This window comes from Lontra canadensis, unplaced genomic scaffold, assembly GCF_010015895.1.
Source record: "Lontra canadensis isolate GAN:19392208 unplaced genomic scaffold, GSC_riverotter_1.0 scaffold10, whole genome shotgun sequence".
Classification (NCBI taxonomy): domain Eukaryota; kingdom Metazoa; phylum Chordata; class Mammalia; order Carnivora; family Mustelidae; genus Lontra; species Lontra canadensis.
In genome coordinates this window covers 9,194,298-9,211,641 of record NW_022631004.1, presented here as the reverse complement: position 1 = coordinate 9,211,641, position 17,344 = coordinate 9,194,298, and the positions used below count along the sequence as shown (strand labels likewise).

Genomic DNA, 17,344 nt, shown 5'->3' with positions numbered 1-17,344 from the left:
AAGACATAATTGACATGAAAAATGTCGACAGGCTTTAACTTAGACAATTAGACTCAAGCACAATATTAATGCAAAAAGTACTCTTAAAAGGCATTGTTCAAAATTTTAGTAACCCCAAATTCTTAGTAGTTGTGTCCAGTGCTTGATAAAATAGTTACAGTGAAAAAAACAATAATAGTAGTTTACATGAATAATCATAAGATTATGAGAAATAAATTGAACTCTATTTTTAAATTCCACTGTTAAATTTTCCATATTTGGTAAAAAGCTTTAATTTACCTTTGTGTGTGTGTGTGTGTGTGTGTGTGCATATAATTAAAACACAATTACAACAAACCTTAGTATTCCAGTTCCTGCTCCAATGTCCAAAACACTCTTGGACCCCAAGCAAACTGCATTTTGGATTGCTGCATTATAAACTGTATTCCTTTTGGTGTCATTAAGCATGATAAAGTGCCAGCGTTCCACCAACCAGTTTGCAACACGATAAAAATTCTCCTTTGCATCATTGAATTCAGGGTTTAGTTTTACAGCTTTATGAAAATACCCAGCTGCTTCATCTCTAAAGCCCATTCTACAGTAAAAAATGACAGACAAAATGTTCAGTTATTATGATATCAATTACTGTGCCTTTGTTCATGCCACTTATCAGGCGTAAGAATCACTCCAGCACCCCAAATCCTACTCATTCCAAGCACCATCACTTATGAGAAGTCTTTTGTAAGGATGACAGTCTTTGATCATTTTTTTTTCCTTTCTGAACCCTTACTGTATTTATGCATTTTAGGAAACTGACTATAAATTACTATTGTACTAAAATATAGTAGAAGCTCTCCGAGTCATCCTGCCATTTAACCAACTCACTAGAAAACCAGTGCTTTCTAAAAATCATTCCTGTGTAAAACATACTAATGCCTAAAGCTAGTAGGGGGTGTGACTGTATACCTTTTCTCACAGCAACTGAGTGAATTATCAAGAGCCAGACCAGTTTTTATCCGTTGTACTTATTATTATAATTTCATGTAATTACATATTTCAATTAAATGTATTTAATATATAAGTATATAAAATATATACATTATATAAACATAACAAATATATATGATAGAAACTAAATAAACATAACTGCAAAGAGAGAGCCACTGTTTCTGAGGACATTAAGCTAAATCCTTTGATAAAAATCAAAGGCGAGTCATCCAAAAGTTCCTACTGAATTAGATGTGAGCAAATCAACAATAAAAGCGGGAAAACTACTGACCTATCTAGAATAGGGCTTCTTGAACTTTCTGTAGTAAAGAATCCATCTCCCCCTTTTTAGATACATAAATATTTGTAGACCAAAACAGTTCTACTGCATGTGATTAGCATGCAACTCACCCAGCAGATTTCAGCAGCACCCTAACTGGTCCACACTCTCCTTCACAACTGAGTTCCCTGATCACATGCTTGGATTTAAAGCAGTATCAAAGTGCTATATACATTTCTAAACACTTACACTCAATTTCTATACTTACTGTCACTGACTGATAATCTGTGGACCTGCCCCAGTGTGTGGTCCACAAATTGAAGAGACATGAGCTAGTAAAACCCTTTTACACTCACATTTCTTCATGAGAACTTTTAAGCATTTGAAAATCAGACTATTCATTCTAGGTATGGTTTACATAAAACAAATAAACAAACAAACATTCTGGAACTTCAAACAGGGAACTACACTCTAACAAAAGGTAATGGCCCTAGTCAAATGACTGGCACTCATGTTTAAGGTTAAAATAAAAATGTTTAAGGTTAGTATCTGTTATTTTTAAGTATCTTGAAGACAGGATTATCTTATTCTACAACTGACACTACACAAAATACAATACGAAACACATTTTACATAATCATTACTCAGTGAGACAAAACTAGCAATAGGTATTTTAGAATGTTTAAATATCAACAATCTGCTGAATCAATGCCAAACCTGCCCCTAATAATTTCCTGGGGTTTGTGCTTCCCTTAAGTTTGATTCTTAATATATCATTCAGGTTTTTTTTTTTTTTTTAAAGATTTATTTCTTTGACAGAGACAAACACAACGAGAGAGGGAACACAAGCAGGGGGAGTGGGAGAGAGAGAAGTAGGCCTCTTGTTGAGCATGGAGCCCAATGCGGGGCTCAAGCCCAGGATCCTGGGATCATGACCTGAGCCAAGGCAGACACTTAATGACTTAGTCACCCAGGTGCCCCATCATTCAGTTTTCTTAAACCATAATGTTAATCTGAAAGATATATGGTACACTCAATTAAAGTTTATCTGATATTGATAGACCCAACATGTGTGTCAGTATCAACAAACTATAAAACCACCCTTCTTTTAACTAGAAAAAAAGAAATATCTTCCCAATTAGCAACTTAAATGTTTTGTTTAAATCTGATGCTACTGGACTATTGGACAAGGTTGTAAAGTTGAGACTTTCCAGACACATATTGTATTTCACAAATACAAGGAAGGAAGAAAGGAAAGCTATCGTTTACTCTGGAAATTTTTTTCTCCTGGAGCCATGATTCTCTTAGTGCGGAGTGAGTGACCCACTGTTTTTGATGAGGAAAGTAGAAAGGACAAAAGGTAAGAGCCACTGTTGTAAAGAACAAAGACAAACTATATAGCAAAGCCACATTCACACTTTTACAAGTTCTGAATTCTCAATTATTTTGCATAATTACATTTCCTGAAGCAAACAAGCATTATTGTCTCAGTAATTGGTAACTGCTCAGACTAGTATCTTAAAACAATAGGTAACCAAATTATGATCCGTCAAAAGTGTACAGAACTCCAATTTTCTGTTGAATTGAGCTTATCCTAAACATTAGTTTTAAAATGTTATGATCATTACATGCCTATTATCTGGAAATACAACTGAATCCTGTAGACTAACTTCCCTTATATGAACTGAAGAACTAAAGAAAATTTTGAAATTAAAATGTATACTTTTAACTAATGTGACAAGTTATTTAAAAATCTTCTTAAGCTAGGGGCGCCTGGGTGGCTCAGTGGGTTAAGCCTCTGCTTTCAGCTCAGGTCATGATCTCAGGGTCCTGGAATGAAGCCCCGTATCGGGCTCTCTGCTCAGCAGTGAGCCTGCTTCCCCCTCTCTCTGCCTGCCTCTCTGCCTACTTGTGATCTCTCTCTCTCTCTCTCTGTGTCAAATAAATTAAAAAAAAAAAAATCTTCTTAAGCTAAATTTCATTTAAAGGGCAAGTAATTGCTAATTAATAGAGATGGAATCTGTGTATCAGGATCAGGTTAGCTGTTAGTGTGAGCAAACAAGCCTCAGTTGAAAAATCTGCTTCATATCCCCAGTTATTATCATACTCTACAATTAGAAACTGTCAAATATTTATCTCTTAAAGGAGTACTTATTTCACTCCCCAAGTTATGCTGATTAAGACTATTAAACTGTATACAGCTACCTGAGACTAATACATTTTGATAAAGATACTTCCTTTATAGAACTTTTCATTGAATAAAACTTAATATGATTGGATGAACAAAGCAATAATACTAGAGGACAACTGCTGGAACATGTAAAATGATCTCACTATATAGAACAGGACATTAGCATGCTGTTTCTTACAAGAAGCTTCCTGCTAAGTTGTACAAAGTGAAACCAAATTTAATAAAATAAATCCAAAACAAAAATTGGGGGTTTTCATGTTTTTCTAGTTCTATAGTTTCTATGGAGAATGGACAGAATTTCTAATGGCAAGTTTCCAGCCAGATCCAGAGAAGAGATTCACAAGTTCCCTGGCAAGGTACCACAGTGACTTACTTCACAGCCATCCTGCAACATACACCTTGGTCCTCTCCAACAAGGTCTCGATCTTAGCCCAGTGAGGGGAACTCTTCCTCAGATACTCTGTGTCAACCCTTGGGACAATGGCTATTATGTAGCACAAATATAATACTAAAATTAATCTGTTATTACATATTATATTTGCTATTCTTATATTCTTTTGAGTTCTCTCTACTTCTTACTAGCCAATCCTTCATTACTCTGATCCCCGGTCACAGTTAATAATTCTTTATATTAAACTTTCCTTTTCAAATTACTGTATGATTTATCCCTGATCAAGACTGATACAGAGTAATTCTTAACAGGTAATACTGAAATCACTACAAACCTGAAGAGATGCTCCCCCATACTATTACAAATCACTTCATCATCAGGAAACAGTTCCAAAGCTTGTTCATAACAACTAAGTAAGTCTTGTGTTCGATTGAGAGAATCAAGTTCTTCAGCCCATCTAAACAGTGTATACTGAAAAGTTTCCTATTTGAAAGAGAAAACAGTAATTTAGTCAATAACATAAATGAAGAACATACAGCATCTGATGATTCCACAGAGAACAGAACTTAACTACTATTAACTGATTACTTTAAATTTTATTTAGCTTTAGTAGACAACTTACCAAATAAACAAAGGCATAAATGAATTTTACCACCTATGTAGCAATAACATGCAGAAGTAGAGAGTATGACCACTCTAAACTCTCTCCATTCTTAGCTGTCATATCACATTCTCCACCTACCTCTCTTTTGTGGGCTCCTATGTTTTAGGAGTTGTTTTTGGCCACCTTCTTTCTCATTCATCTCCAATGCATTAACTATCACCCATGCATTGAAGGATGAAGCGACATCTACATCTCCAATCAAGACTCCCTCCTCTTTTGAACCTGACTCACAGACACAACTTCCTATCAGTCATCTCAACAAGGAACTGCACCCTCATCCATCTCAAATTCAGCTCAACTGAAGTATTTCCTGAACAATCAGTATGCAAAGAACTGGAGCTAAAACACAGCAATGAACAACATAAATCCTGTTCCTGTCCTCACAGAAGACTTGCTGGGAGAAATTAAACACGCAATTTTTAAAAATTCAAAATGCTCTAAAGTGAACCTATTATATTCCTCTCACACAGGATATAAGGTTAAGGTACCACCCAACCTCAAACCACTGAGTCATCTTATTTAACACTACCTTAACTCCAATGCAATTAGTTTCAAACCCAGCCAATTATAGCTCAACATCTTTAAGTCTGTCACCTTCTCTCCATCCCCACTGTTAAAACATAGTCTGGGCCTTCTAATACTTGTTGGACCACAGTAACAGCATTCCCACTGTCCCCAGCTCCAATCTCACCTCCCTCCAGCTATTCTCCACATCACAACACCATAGAAAGAGGGAAGGCTTTAGTCATGCCAGTTTTATGGTGAGCACATTTTACATCATCCTCACAGATTTACAGAAGAGTTGATACTTGTAACTGAATTCTGATGTAGTTTACTAGAGAGAAGAATATGCAAGAAGAGTCTATAGTATCAGGGACTAAAAAGCACAGATGATATGAACTGGGTCAGGGAATCTACAGGTAACCAGCTTGGTGTGGCTGAAGTGTGGGCATGGGGAATAGAGTAGTGAAAAATAAGACTAAAGAGATCTTTTGCTAAAGCCTGAACGAAGAATATGGCCTTTGTTCTGCAGGAAACAAAAGTTTCTGAACCCTACTGAACATGAGGCATTCAAATACAGGCTTTAGATATACTTTTGATGCGCACTAAACAGTTATAAAAAAGGTATTGTCACTGTTTGACAAAGGAGGAACCTAAGGAACAAAGAAAGAAACCACCACTTGGGTTGATTCTACTGCTGCCTACCTATAAGAGCAAACTGTATCTCAACTAGCACCTTCTTCTTGGGGCCAGCTGCTCGTGAAATTTACACTAAACTTATGTTAACCACAAACATCTAGACATTACTGACATCTAGTAGGTAGAGGAAATCAACAATGTTGCTAAACATTCTACAATGCACAGGCCAACTCTCCAAAAAAAGAATCACGCCATCAACAAAGTCAGTAAGGCTAATGTTGAGAAACGCTGGGTGAAATAAAGCAAGTAGCTTGAGGCTGAAAACTGAATACAAAATTAAGTGAAATCACTTAAGTTAGATTCTAAAATAACTTGAAAATTTTTTCAGCATTTAAACAATAACCATCACAATCCAGTAGTTGAAGGTTAAAGAATGCATCATCAAATGATAACTTTAGGCTACTTCCAAACTTTATTCAACTGCAGATACCCACAACACTCCTTCTGCACACAGCTGGGCCAGGGTCAAACGTCCTGAGGCAGGGATACTAGAATTAGATATAGGAGGAGGGAGAAGATCCCTTGCGGCCTTATTTGCAATACAGCCTTTATATTAAAATGGAAGTTTTGAAAACGAGAAGTGACATCGTTTGACTTGTTATGAAATGCTCACGCAGGCTGTGTTGGGACAGCCTACGGGGGAAAGCCTGGTTAGGAGCCTGCCGCAACAGCCAACCGATGACTGAGACTTTAACCAAGGTAGTAAGGGAGAAGGTGGTGAGCAGTGGTCAGATTCTGGATATATTTCAAAGATGGAGCCGACAGGATTTTCTGATGGGCTGATTGCGGGCGTGAATAAAAGAGAAGTCAAGAATGAACAGTAAATATTAATGGCAACCGCTCACCCATCTCAGCCACCCACCTCCCCCAACTTATTTTACGTGAAGAACACAGATCTGCCAGCAAGTGAAAGAAGGGACCTCCTCCTCACCTTCACGTCGTCTTTCAGCTCCGGCGCCAGGCTGAGTACGAGGAGGTAGTGGGCATAGGCGGTGCCGAAGTCCTGGGCGCCCAGGCAGTGCTCTGCGCTCTGCAAGGACCTCGACACCAGCTCCTCCCGCCCGGCTGCCCCGCCGCCACTCCGGGCACCCCGATGGGGCCTGGACCGCGAGTTCGGCATGCCAGAGCCACCGCCCTGAAACCTGCGCTTGTATCACCAAAGGGAAGATGTTTGGCTAAACGGTACGACAAAACTGTCCCGACGGCCACACTTCCAAGGGACTTAAAAAGAGCGCGAGAGCCGGTACAGGAAAGTTATCCTCTGCGGCGTCCGTGCGCACCCACCTCCGCCAGACAGAAGCCCCGCCTCCCCCCGGCCAGGCGGGCTCCACAGACCGCGACTCCCGACCCCGCAACTAACGACGCCGGCCGCCGGCGCACGCCAAGCGAGCGTCAGTGCGCCCGACGTGGGCACGTCGCGGTCCTCCCCCTCCCGCAGGAAGTGTGGCGTAGGGCGGCCAGTGCGCGTGCGCGAAGCGTGCCTTCGCGGATCTGTGGTACTCTTGCCTCCTTCTCCCTTTCCCTCCTCCTTCTCTCCCTCTTCTCCCGCAATGAAACCGAACTTTTCTCTTTCCTGGCGGCCATAAGTGTGTGACTGCGACTGCTAGACCTCACAATGCAGACCCAGTCAACGCGAAGCAGCACCTAACCGTGAGGAACCTGAGTGGCTATGAGGAGGGAAGGTCAGGCGTTCGCGGTGATGCTTAAGACCTTTGGGTCCTGATTCATCAAATCTCAAAATGGCAAGACTGCAAAGAACCCCGAGATAACAAACGTACCTCAGAGGTGCTAGAGCAAATGCTTTCACAGGCATTATTTTAAATCACCCTCACAAAACCCCATGAGGTGGCCTTTAAATCACAATCTTAAAGACGGAGACGAGGACACCCTGAGAAGTTACTTGCCCAGTATCACACAGCCGGTTGGTGGCAGAGGCGTGGCTTAAACCCACGTTCCATGAGTTATTTTAAAACGAGTTTAGGGTCTATTTCACTGTTCGGTGTATCACCGCTGTACAGTGATTATATTAATACATAGAAAAAGTTTTTCTACCTTCAAGTGTGGCCCCTAAGAGATGGATTCAAAACTTTAAAGGGGATGAGCTTGGGAATTACACTTGAAAGCGGTCATTTTTGTCTTCATTTTCACACATGCCAGTGGTGAGTAGTTTACTTAGCAAAAAACAACAAATAGAGCATCTGCATATCAAACTAACACGTTGGGGGCTCCTCCAAGTCTCTGCCTTCTCTATTGATCTGATTATCTGAACCACCCTTCCTCTGAGCACCTACCAAAGTCATTCCTAATCAATTTTTTGGAGTCCTGGTCACTAGATTGTAACCTGCTATCTTAGAAAGTCCCTCAAAGACAGTAACTATTCTTAACCATTTTTGTAACCTTTGCCCCTAGCAGAGTCTAGCTCAGTAAGGACTAAAAAAATTTTTAATGGAAAGTACCTACCATACTACCAGGTTAGTATTTTTTTGTTTTAGTTTAGTTTTTATGTTTTAGTTTGTAGATTTCCCCAACCATTGAGGTCCTTATTTCTCTCCCCTTCTGATTTGCTACTTTTTGTACTAAACAACTTAGGATGTAGCTATATATTTCCCTAACAAGACTGAAATGCTAGTCCCGGAAACTTGCAGGGACCCACATTAGAATGTAGTAGAGCAGGAAAAGATCACTGAACTTAAAAAATTTTAAAAAAGAAAAAAAAAAAAGCATTCTAGTTCAAACTTGACCTTTTCTGCCCATCCAATTTTCCTTAAGAAGTATTATTTGTAAAAAAGCTTAACAAAGCTGTATTTCCTACTTTGGACCAAAAGTTGTTATAACCATCAAGTGAGATAATGAGATGTATATAAGATATATTTAATGCTAGGCATTGTTACTATTATCTAGAGTTATTTAAAATTTACCTGGCTTATTAAAATAAAAATTAGGTCACTAACACCTTCAAGCACATGATCAGAAATGTATGCAACTCATAGCATTTAATAGTCTAAAGTAATTGGCTAGATTATCCCTTCAGAATGCAGAGGGAGACCTACCAAACTTTCTCTGCAGAGAATTTAGGTTAATGCGGAATCACTTAGAGGTCATTATTCTAGTCACCTCTGTGAGTCCTTGATTCAGCTGAATTACTTCACTTCACAGCTTATCTTATAGTCCAGGGCATCCTTTCCCATTCTACAGTGGCAAGGTTTCTCTTGTCTTGTTTCACTTTGCTTCATTTTGATCTGTTGGCTTATTGAGATAACCTACATCCCTCAAACACCTAAACTGCATGAAGCTTAATGTGGACATATATTACCAATATAGGCTAAGAGATGAAGGAGGGACTTGGCAGGAAGTGTAGAGAAGGCAGAGAAGAAATGAAAGGAGCCAACCTGCCTTATTTCATTATCATCTACGGCATCATCCTGTAGACAGTGACTACTGCTAAAAAAGTGCAAGGGGTGCTTCCTGCCGTTTGTGAAATCCTTCAGTTACCTCTGTGAGCTACTAAGTTGCACTGAGTTAAAATGTGATTAATTTTCATAGAGAAAGCACAAGTGACATTTCTTTGTAGTTCATAGCTTGGACACTACATAGGTTGATGTGTGAAACAAAGTCAGAAAAAAATTTTTAAATTTCCTTACTACCTACAGCCCGTTGACAAGTCCTTGAAACAGGCAGAGTGACATTCCTCTAGGAGCTCAACTGCCTAGATGTTAATACTTTGTAAAGGACAAAATGCCATCCTAGTCTGACCAACCCTTCCCCCTGGCACCCCACACCAGGATCCTGTAAGTCTACTTTAACGTATAAAAATTCCTTTGGAAACTTCCTTTATCTCTAAACCTCCCTCAAGATATGTGATGGCAATCATCCCCCAAGCACATGGCTCATTGACACACATCTGAAGGGTCTCATGAGTAAGGCTTTATTAGACAGTAATAAATGACCTTTTCCCAACAATGGTTAGCCTGCTCAAGGTCCTGGCAACCTTCCTTCCAAAATTCCTTAGAGACTTACCTATCCCTAACCCCGTCTAACTTGAAAGTATATAATGGGCCACTCCTCATGACCCCATTGTATCTCTTTCTGCCCACAGGTCCTGTCCCCGTGCTTTAGTAAGATCACCTTTTTGCACCAAAGGCATCTCAAGAACTCTTTCTTGGCTGTTGGCTTTAAATCCTAATGTCGTCTTTCCTACATCAAAGGGTAAGCCATTTGAAAAAAATAGAACTGATACAAATAACATGGGACATATGGTTACCTTAACAAAATGGAATAAAGAATATATTTCAACTATTTTCCTTTATTACCTCATTTCTAATTAAGACTTAGAATTACTCAGATTGTTCATATTTATTGAAGGTCAACTGTATTTATTGTAATTCTTTTTCAGCCCTTTTTGAAAGAGTATTTATTTGATTAAAAGAACTCAAAAACATGTTGCAAAACAAATGCAGAATGTAGATTTTACTTCTTGAGACTTAATCAAAGTTTTCTTTAAAAATATTGAGGGCATCACTCCTTTGTTTCCAACTGCCTTCTTCCCACTCCCACCTCACAACCAAAACTATAATCTTTAATTACCTTTGAGAGTCTGTTTGATTCCTTCACTTATGTGTTCTAGCTCACCATCTTTTAGTGTTCCAAGAAAAACCCTACTGATTAGAAAACCACAGCTGACTCAGAGGCAAGTTTAATGAGGTTTTCTTTTACCATGTTCTGGGCAGTTTGTCAACAAACCACACATGCCAAACAAGGAAGTAAAACCAACTGAAAGGCTCTATCAACTTTACAATGTGCAAAAGTTGAAAGTTAACAGTCCAAAAAAGGGCTCATGGTAAGTTCATTAACAAGGGATAAATAGCTTGCTGGGGACAAGTATCTTGTGTTTATACTTTTTGTGGAGATTCATACTTTTTTGTGTAATTTAGTTTGTTTTCTTTTGTGGTTTGGAGATCTGTTCTGAACTCTTGCATTTGAAGATTGTTTAGGGAGCTTTTAAACAATATCAATGTCTAGTCTTTGTACCTAGAGATACTGATTTAATTGGCCTGGAGAGGAGGGGTAGGGAGAGGGTCTGAACCTGAGTCCTTTTTTTTTTTTTTTTTAAGATTTTATTTATTTACTTGACAGAGAGGAAATGAGAGAGCACAAGCATGGGGAGTGACAGGCAGAGGGAGAGAGAGAAATAGGCTCCCTGAAGAGCAGGAAGCCCAATGTGGGGCTCTATCCCAGGACCCTGGGATCAGGACCTGAGTCTAAGACAGATGCTCAACATCTGAGCCACCCAGGTACCCCTGGACATGAGTACTTTTAAAAAGCTCTCTGAGTGAGTCTGAAGTGTGTGGTAGGGGTGGGAATGTGGTGCAGACTTCTATTTTATCTGATATATTTGAAGTATTTAAGGTATTGTAATATAAAATGTGAGGGCAATGTAGGGAGTAGAAATATAATTTTTTTATGGCTCAACAAGAATTGTAAAGATTCTCTAAATTCTTTTGAAGTGATTGCTATGTGATGAAGAATAGAATGTTCATCATATTGAATTACTTGTTGGATTAAAAAAAGTATAATTAGGGGCGCCTGGGTGGCTCAGTGGGTTAAGCCGCTGCCTTCAGCTCAGGTCATGATCTCAGGTTCCTGGGATCGAGTCCCGCATCGGGCTCTCTGCTCGGCAGGGAGCCTGCTTCCCTCTCTCTCTCTCTCTCTGCCTGCCTCTCTGTCTAGTTGTGATCTCTCTCTGTCAAATAAATAAATAAATCTTTAAAAAAAAAAAAAGTATAACTAGATCAACAAAACACTACCACCATCAACCAACTGCTTGGGCAGGGAAATTTGCGTTGATACATTCCCAATGCTTAATTTTCCCAGTTTCTTCAATCTTTTTTGTTTTACTAAAGTTAGGATTATTTTGTTGTTGTTTTATAATAGCCCCTTTCTATTGCTCGTGGCATTTCAAAATATAAAACTCTATTAATAGCTAGATCAGTGTTAAATTCAGGATCTGGAAGTACAAGGACATAAAATAATGTAACAAGAGTTTCAGAGACAAGGTAAGAGAAGCTTCACTTACTCAGTTCTACTGTGTACCAAGTATCATGCTTGCTTCTGGAGAACCTGCCTGAAGCCGCTGCTGGGGATACCTACCAAGGTGCTGGTACTGGGACAGAGTCCAGGTAGTCTGGACAGAGCATGTCCTCACAGAGCATTCAGGAAAATGCTAAAATCCATTAGAGAGCAAAGAATCTAAAGCCCAGAGTCCCCTCAGTTCTCTGTACTCCTCTCCCTATTCCCCATCAATCATGACTAGTCAGGTCTCTGCAGGAAGAAGATTCAAAGGACCTAATTCTAGAGAGCTTAACTGAAGGACATTTTATAGAGGTAGAGTTTGTGAGATACCCACAGAACATCAATAGCTGGACGCTATTACCATCCCCTGTCCCAAGGAAGCAAAATAAGAAGACTATATTACTGGAACCCAGAAAGAGCTGTAGCTGTGGAAGAGGGGCCACTGAAATAGAGGTGTACTATAAGTAGAGGAGAATTCCCTGACCTTTTACTCTTACTGTCCTTGTCTCTCACTGTCCTCCAGCCCTCAATAATATACCAGCCAGAAAGGGAGTTTGGATGATACAGCCTATAGAGTCACGCCCTCCAGAGCAAAGAACAGAGCATAGACAGGTGGAAAATGGTTCAGTAGAGCAAAGGGAAAGTAACCATCAGAATTTACTATGTTTTACCTCTTTTACTCACTAATTTTTTTTTAGTCTGCCTTGTCCTTTCAATGCTTATTACCATTCTCTGTGTTCATTTTCTTTTTTTTTCCCTAATATTTTATTTATTTATCTGACAGAGAAAGAGAGACAGCAAGAGCAGGAACACAAGCAGGGGGAGTGGGAAAGGGAGAAGCAGGCTTCCTGACAAGCAGGGAGCCCCATGTGGGGCTCAATCTCAGGACCCAGGGATCATGCCCTGAGCCCAAGGCAGACACTTAACTACTGAGCAACCCAGGTGCCCCTGTCTTCTTGTTCTTTTAATCTTTCACATTGTCTGTTATAATGGCCTTTTCATCATCCAGCTTTCATTTACACACTCCTTAAATTCATCTTTTATGTTGTAGCTAGAATGATCTAAAATACAAATTCCCCATTCAGTGGCTCCCCAAAACCTACAACTGTATTTTACAAACTTTTTTCTTAGTTGTTTGTGTCAAAAATTTCCTAAATCCTAATAAAAAATATGATCGTCTTTCATTAGGAAAGAGTTGTGTTGAATGTGTAGGTTTACACACAAAGATGGTTTGGTTTAGAGTGTATTATTTGAATAAATGAATTGAAGATAATCTGGTATCCTTAGAGACAAAAAGCCAAAAGATTGTTGTTATATTGTCCACCCTGGGCAAAATAAAATGGTTGAGCCACTTAAGATTGGCCCTTAGAGGTAAATGAACTGATAAGGACACAGCCCTGATTTCTTTTGTAGCAACATTGGAGGAACTGGACCGTCAGGGTACAGGCTTTTCTTCCAAAGGTAGGAGATGAGACAAATTGACTTTAAAAAATCTAAGCCATGGTCATAGGCTAGGCTTTTTGGAATTGGCCTTTTACATCCTCTGCCTTAAAGGACTCTCCTTAAGACCCACTTAAAAACACACTATAGCTCAGTGATTGTGAGATCAAATACTGGAGCCAGATAGTCTGTGTTTAAATTCTAGCCCTGCCACTTACCCTCTAGGTATCTTGAATGAGTTAAAATCCTTAATTTCTGTACCTGAATTTCCTCATCCATAAAATGAGGATCACACAGTATCTGTACCTTAGCTTTGTTGTAAAAAGTAAATGAGTTAACGCACTTAAAGTGCCTGAAACATATGAAGCCCTCAATTAAATATTAATTATTGCTGTTACTACTCCAGCTTTCCCTGGAGGAAGACTCTACTTGTTCTCAGAGAAGCCAGGCTTCCACCCAAGAGGAGCCAGTGAGTATCTGTTCGCCAGTCATGTAAGTCTTAACACAGAGCTTGGATCTAGAGAACTTTAATGGGGGTAGGAAGATAAGTCCTTCCTCCTTCGCCGACTGCCTCCCAAATAAACTGACATCTGTCTCAGAGCTGAACAATAAATGCTTAATTTGGTTTTCTCCCACAGTTGAGTTAAGGAAAAGGAGCAAAAACAGTGTTTTTCATGGTAGAGTAGATCTTAAAGGATAGATCTTAATCTGTGATAACAAGCCCTGTGAACAGGTTCTTAGAACCTGATGGAAAGCAATGTTCACAGTAGACTTCTATGACCTATTTTTTGTGCAGAGTACTATTTGAATGTGAACCATGAAAAAGCCATAAAACAATGCAGAAATAATAACAATGTCTCATTCTGTGCTTTGTCTTCAGAGTAGAGTTCCTGAACTGTTCAGTCCTCATGCTTTCCAAGCCGAAGATATCTTCTCCACCCTTTTTATTTGTATTGTTTTGATAAGCACCCAACACCTTTAGGTAAGGGAAGTATTTGCAAGTGATGTTGTGAAAGTTAGCTGAGCTGCTCTGATTAAAGTAGGTATCAGAACCAAAGTCATAAAGCACAGTTGGCCTTCTGTCTATCCCCCCCAACCATTCACCAAACTCTGAGGGGCTTTCTCTAAGGGGAAAATTGCAATCATACAAGATTAAGTTCAGGTTTCTTAATTAAGTCCAGATACGTGATTTGGTTTCCACTTAACCTTTCTAGCCTCAATCTTTAACATTTCCTACTTCACTACCACAATTCACACCTTTGCTAAGGTGGTTCTTTCTCCCTATGTTTTCCATCTTAGTTTGCTCTGTTATTTTGTATCACCTCTACTCAGGATTCTTCCTTCCAGAAATTGCCAGTTTAGGAGGAGCATTCTTTCTTTGATTTCTCATAGTCCCCTGTCTATAGCTCTTAGCATTAACCCAATTATGTAAGTGAAATGATATGTTTGTCTTCCTGACTGAAAAGTGAGCTCTAGGCCTTAGGAAGTATACCTTTATTTATTCCTTGTCTCCAGCATTCAAAATAGTGACTGGTACTTAAAAGGTAATGAGATGTGTGGTGAACTAAGCTAAAGGCATTAGCAGGAAGATCAGAGAAAGGAAGACTCAGAAGATGTGTAGAGAACAGAATCTATCGGACTTGAAACAATTACATTATAGGAGTACCAAGGACATAAAGAAAGGGGAAAAAGTTAAGGTGATGCCAAAACTTTTAGCATGAGCAGCTAGGGACATGGTGGTGCTGCTGACCAGGGTAGTCAATTCAGGCAACAGCAGCAACAACAAAGATTTGAAGAGAAAGACGATGAGTTAAATGACCATGTTTTAGATATCAATGGGATATCAAGTGAAGATGTCCAGTGAGAAGGGAAGAAAATGTATCTAGAGCTCACAAGCAAGATTTGCTCTAGAAGTATATTTGGAGGTTTTTTTTTTTTTTTTTTTTTTTTTTTTTAAAGATTTTATTTATTTATTTGACAGACAGAGCTCACAAGTAGGCAGAGAGGCAGGCAGAGAGAGAGGAGGAAGCAGGCTCCCCGCTGAGCAGAGAGCCCGATGCGGGGCTCGATCCCAGGACCCTGAGATCATGACCTGAGCCGAAGGCAGAGGCTTAACCCACGGAGCCACCCAGGCGCCCCATATTTGGAGGTTTTAATTATATTGGTAGGTTGAAGTTGTGTGGATGGTTCTTATTCTCAGGAAAATGTGCAAAGGGTTGGAATGCTCAAACCAAAATATATAATGAAGAGAGAACAAAATATATAATGAAGAGATACTCTGGGAGAATCTTCTGAAATTAGTAGTGGATGAAGGTAAAATCCTGGGTAAGATGGATCATTTTGTAAAAATGCACTATTCTAAGGAATGGTTTATAAATGAGTTGCCAGTAGGACCAGTGTCTCTCCCAAATCAATCAGGGTAAGGGCATATAGAATAGATAAATATAAGGAATATAAATGTTATATTTTTTTCAATATACAGGTATAAAGTCCTCTTCAGATTTCTTTTGGTTAGTGAAAACAGGTATTAATGTAGGGGTTTTGGTAAAAGCAAACTGATGGAATGCAAACTTGGGAAGTGGAGGATACTCTTCAGTTTATGCCATTTCAGCTTACAGATTTCATAGGAACATTCCACCTTTAGATTGTAGGAAGAAGCTGTGTTCTAACTCATTTTTTATGAGGATTTTTTTTGTGACCTATTAAAAGTGAGAGTCAGAAAGTTGGAATTTATTGGTATATCTCCAGGGAAGTGTATAGTGAATGTATTAAGTAACTTAGTGTTTAAGTAATTTAATATTTCACCAGCCAGCATCTCCCCTCTCTTTTTCTAGGAACTGCTTGCACTTGTCAGCTTTCCTGGTTATGCTATATAACAAACAACTCTGAGAGTTCACTGGCTTACAAAACAAAGTACTTCTTTCTTATATTACATACAGACTACAAGTTGCCTACAATGGTGCTTCAGGCTTTGGGAAGTAATCTACTGTGCACCATGTCTTATCTCATCCTGGATTCCAGATTGGAGAAGGAGGTCCTAATGTGAGACCTGCCATTCTCATGGTGGGAATGGGAGAAACCTGTTAGAAAAATCATAATGCCTTTTTTTAAAAAAAACTTTATTTATTTACTTGGTTGGTTGTTTCTTTGTTTATTTAAGTAATCTCTGCATCCAAGGTGGGGCTCAGACTCGCAACTCCAAGGTAAAGAGTTGTATGCCTTTCCAACTAAGCCAGCCAGGCACCCCAAAAATCATGATGCCCCTTAAAGCTTCTACACAAGGGTGTTGTGTGTTATGGCCTTTCACTCCATTGGCTAAAGCATGTCATATGACTAAGCTCAGCCTTAATGGGTAGGGGATATATATTCACCAGGAAAGATACACTTCAAGTCACATGTACATGGAAAGGGAAGAACAAATAAGTCAATAATAAAATTTGCCGTACTATTCCTCTGTCAGCTTAATTTCCATGACTCTTGTGGGAAAATTCCCATGTTCTTACATGTTCCCAATTTTTTGGCCATAATTGGTTTCTTCAGTGTTGAAAATATAACTCAAACAGAGCCCTTCTATTTTCTAGTAGGATTTGAGGCGGCGGGGGAAGGTGGGGAGCCAAATTGTATATGTGGTGCTGAAGCGAGCACTCCAATAACCCAATTGTAAAATGTAGTGCCTGGGAGTCATCAGTGACCACGTTCCTCAGCATATAGAGAAAACCAGGCTGCAGTAGTAGGGAATAGAGCTGACCCACAGAATAAAGTCAAACAAGGACAGGAAGGAAGTTATGGCATTTCTGCTCTTCCTATGGTTTGGTTGTTCAGCCATTCCTTGGATTCTGTGAATCATGAAACTTTTTTTTGTCTAAGCCAAAATTGTATTGGTTTTTGTCTTTTGTAATGATATCAAGATAATGGATATATAATTTCATACATTTAGGCAGTCACTGTAATTGACATTTCACACATGAGGATTAGAATTAGGGATGGAAGTTCTCTCTGATACCCTGGCTGGAAGAAATATTTTTCAAGAACACCCATATACATTATTCTATACTATTCTCACCAGCAGTTCTTTGTACTGGTTTCTTCCAAGGGCACTAACAAACTGGGAAACAGTGACCTGAAGAAAATGGGCTGATGTTG

The 17,344-nt window shown here is 39.3% G+C and overlaps 1 protein-coding gene across 1 annotated transcript in view; it reads right to left on the bottom strand.

Moving 5' to 3' along the window:
• The window catches only part of PRMT9 (protein arginine methyltransferase 9), a 38,610-nt gene extending 31,589 nt beyond the window's left edge, over positions 1-7,021 (bottom strand). The window contains exons 1-3 of the mRNA XM_032855557.1: positions 6,624-7,021; positions 4,163-4,311; positions 338-574 (exon numbers count right to left, since the gene is read on the bottom strand). Coding sequence (XP_032711448.1) covers positions 338-574; positions 4,163-4,311; positions 6,624-6,812 — 575 coding nt within the window. The 5' untranslated portion in view covers positions 6,813-7,021. The remainder of the gene's footprint in view (positions 1-337; positions 575-4,162; positions 4,312-6,623) is intronic.
• Positions 7,022-17,344: the final 10,323 nt, after the last annotated feature.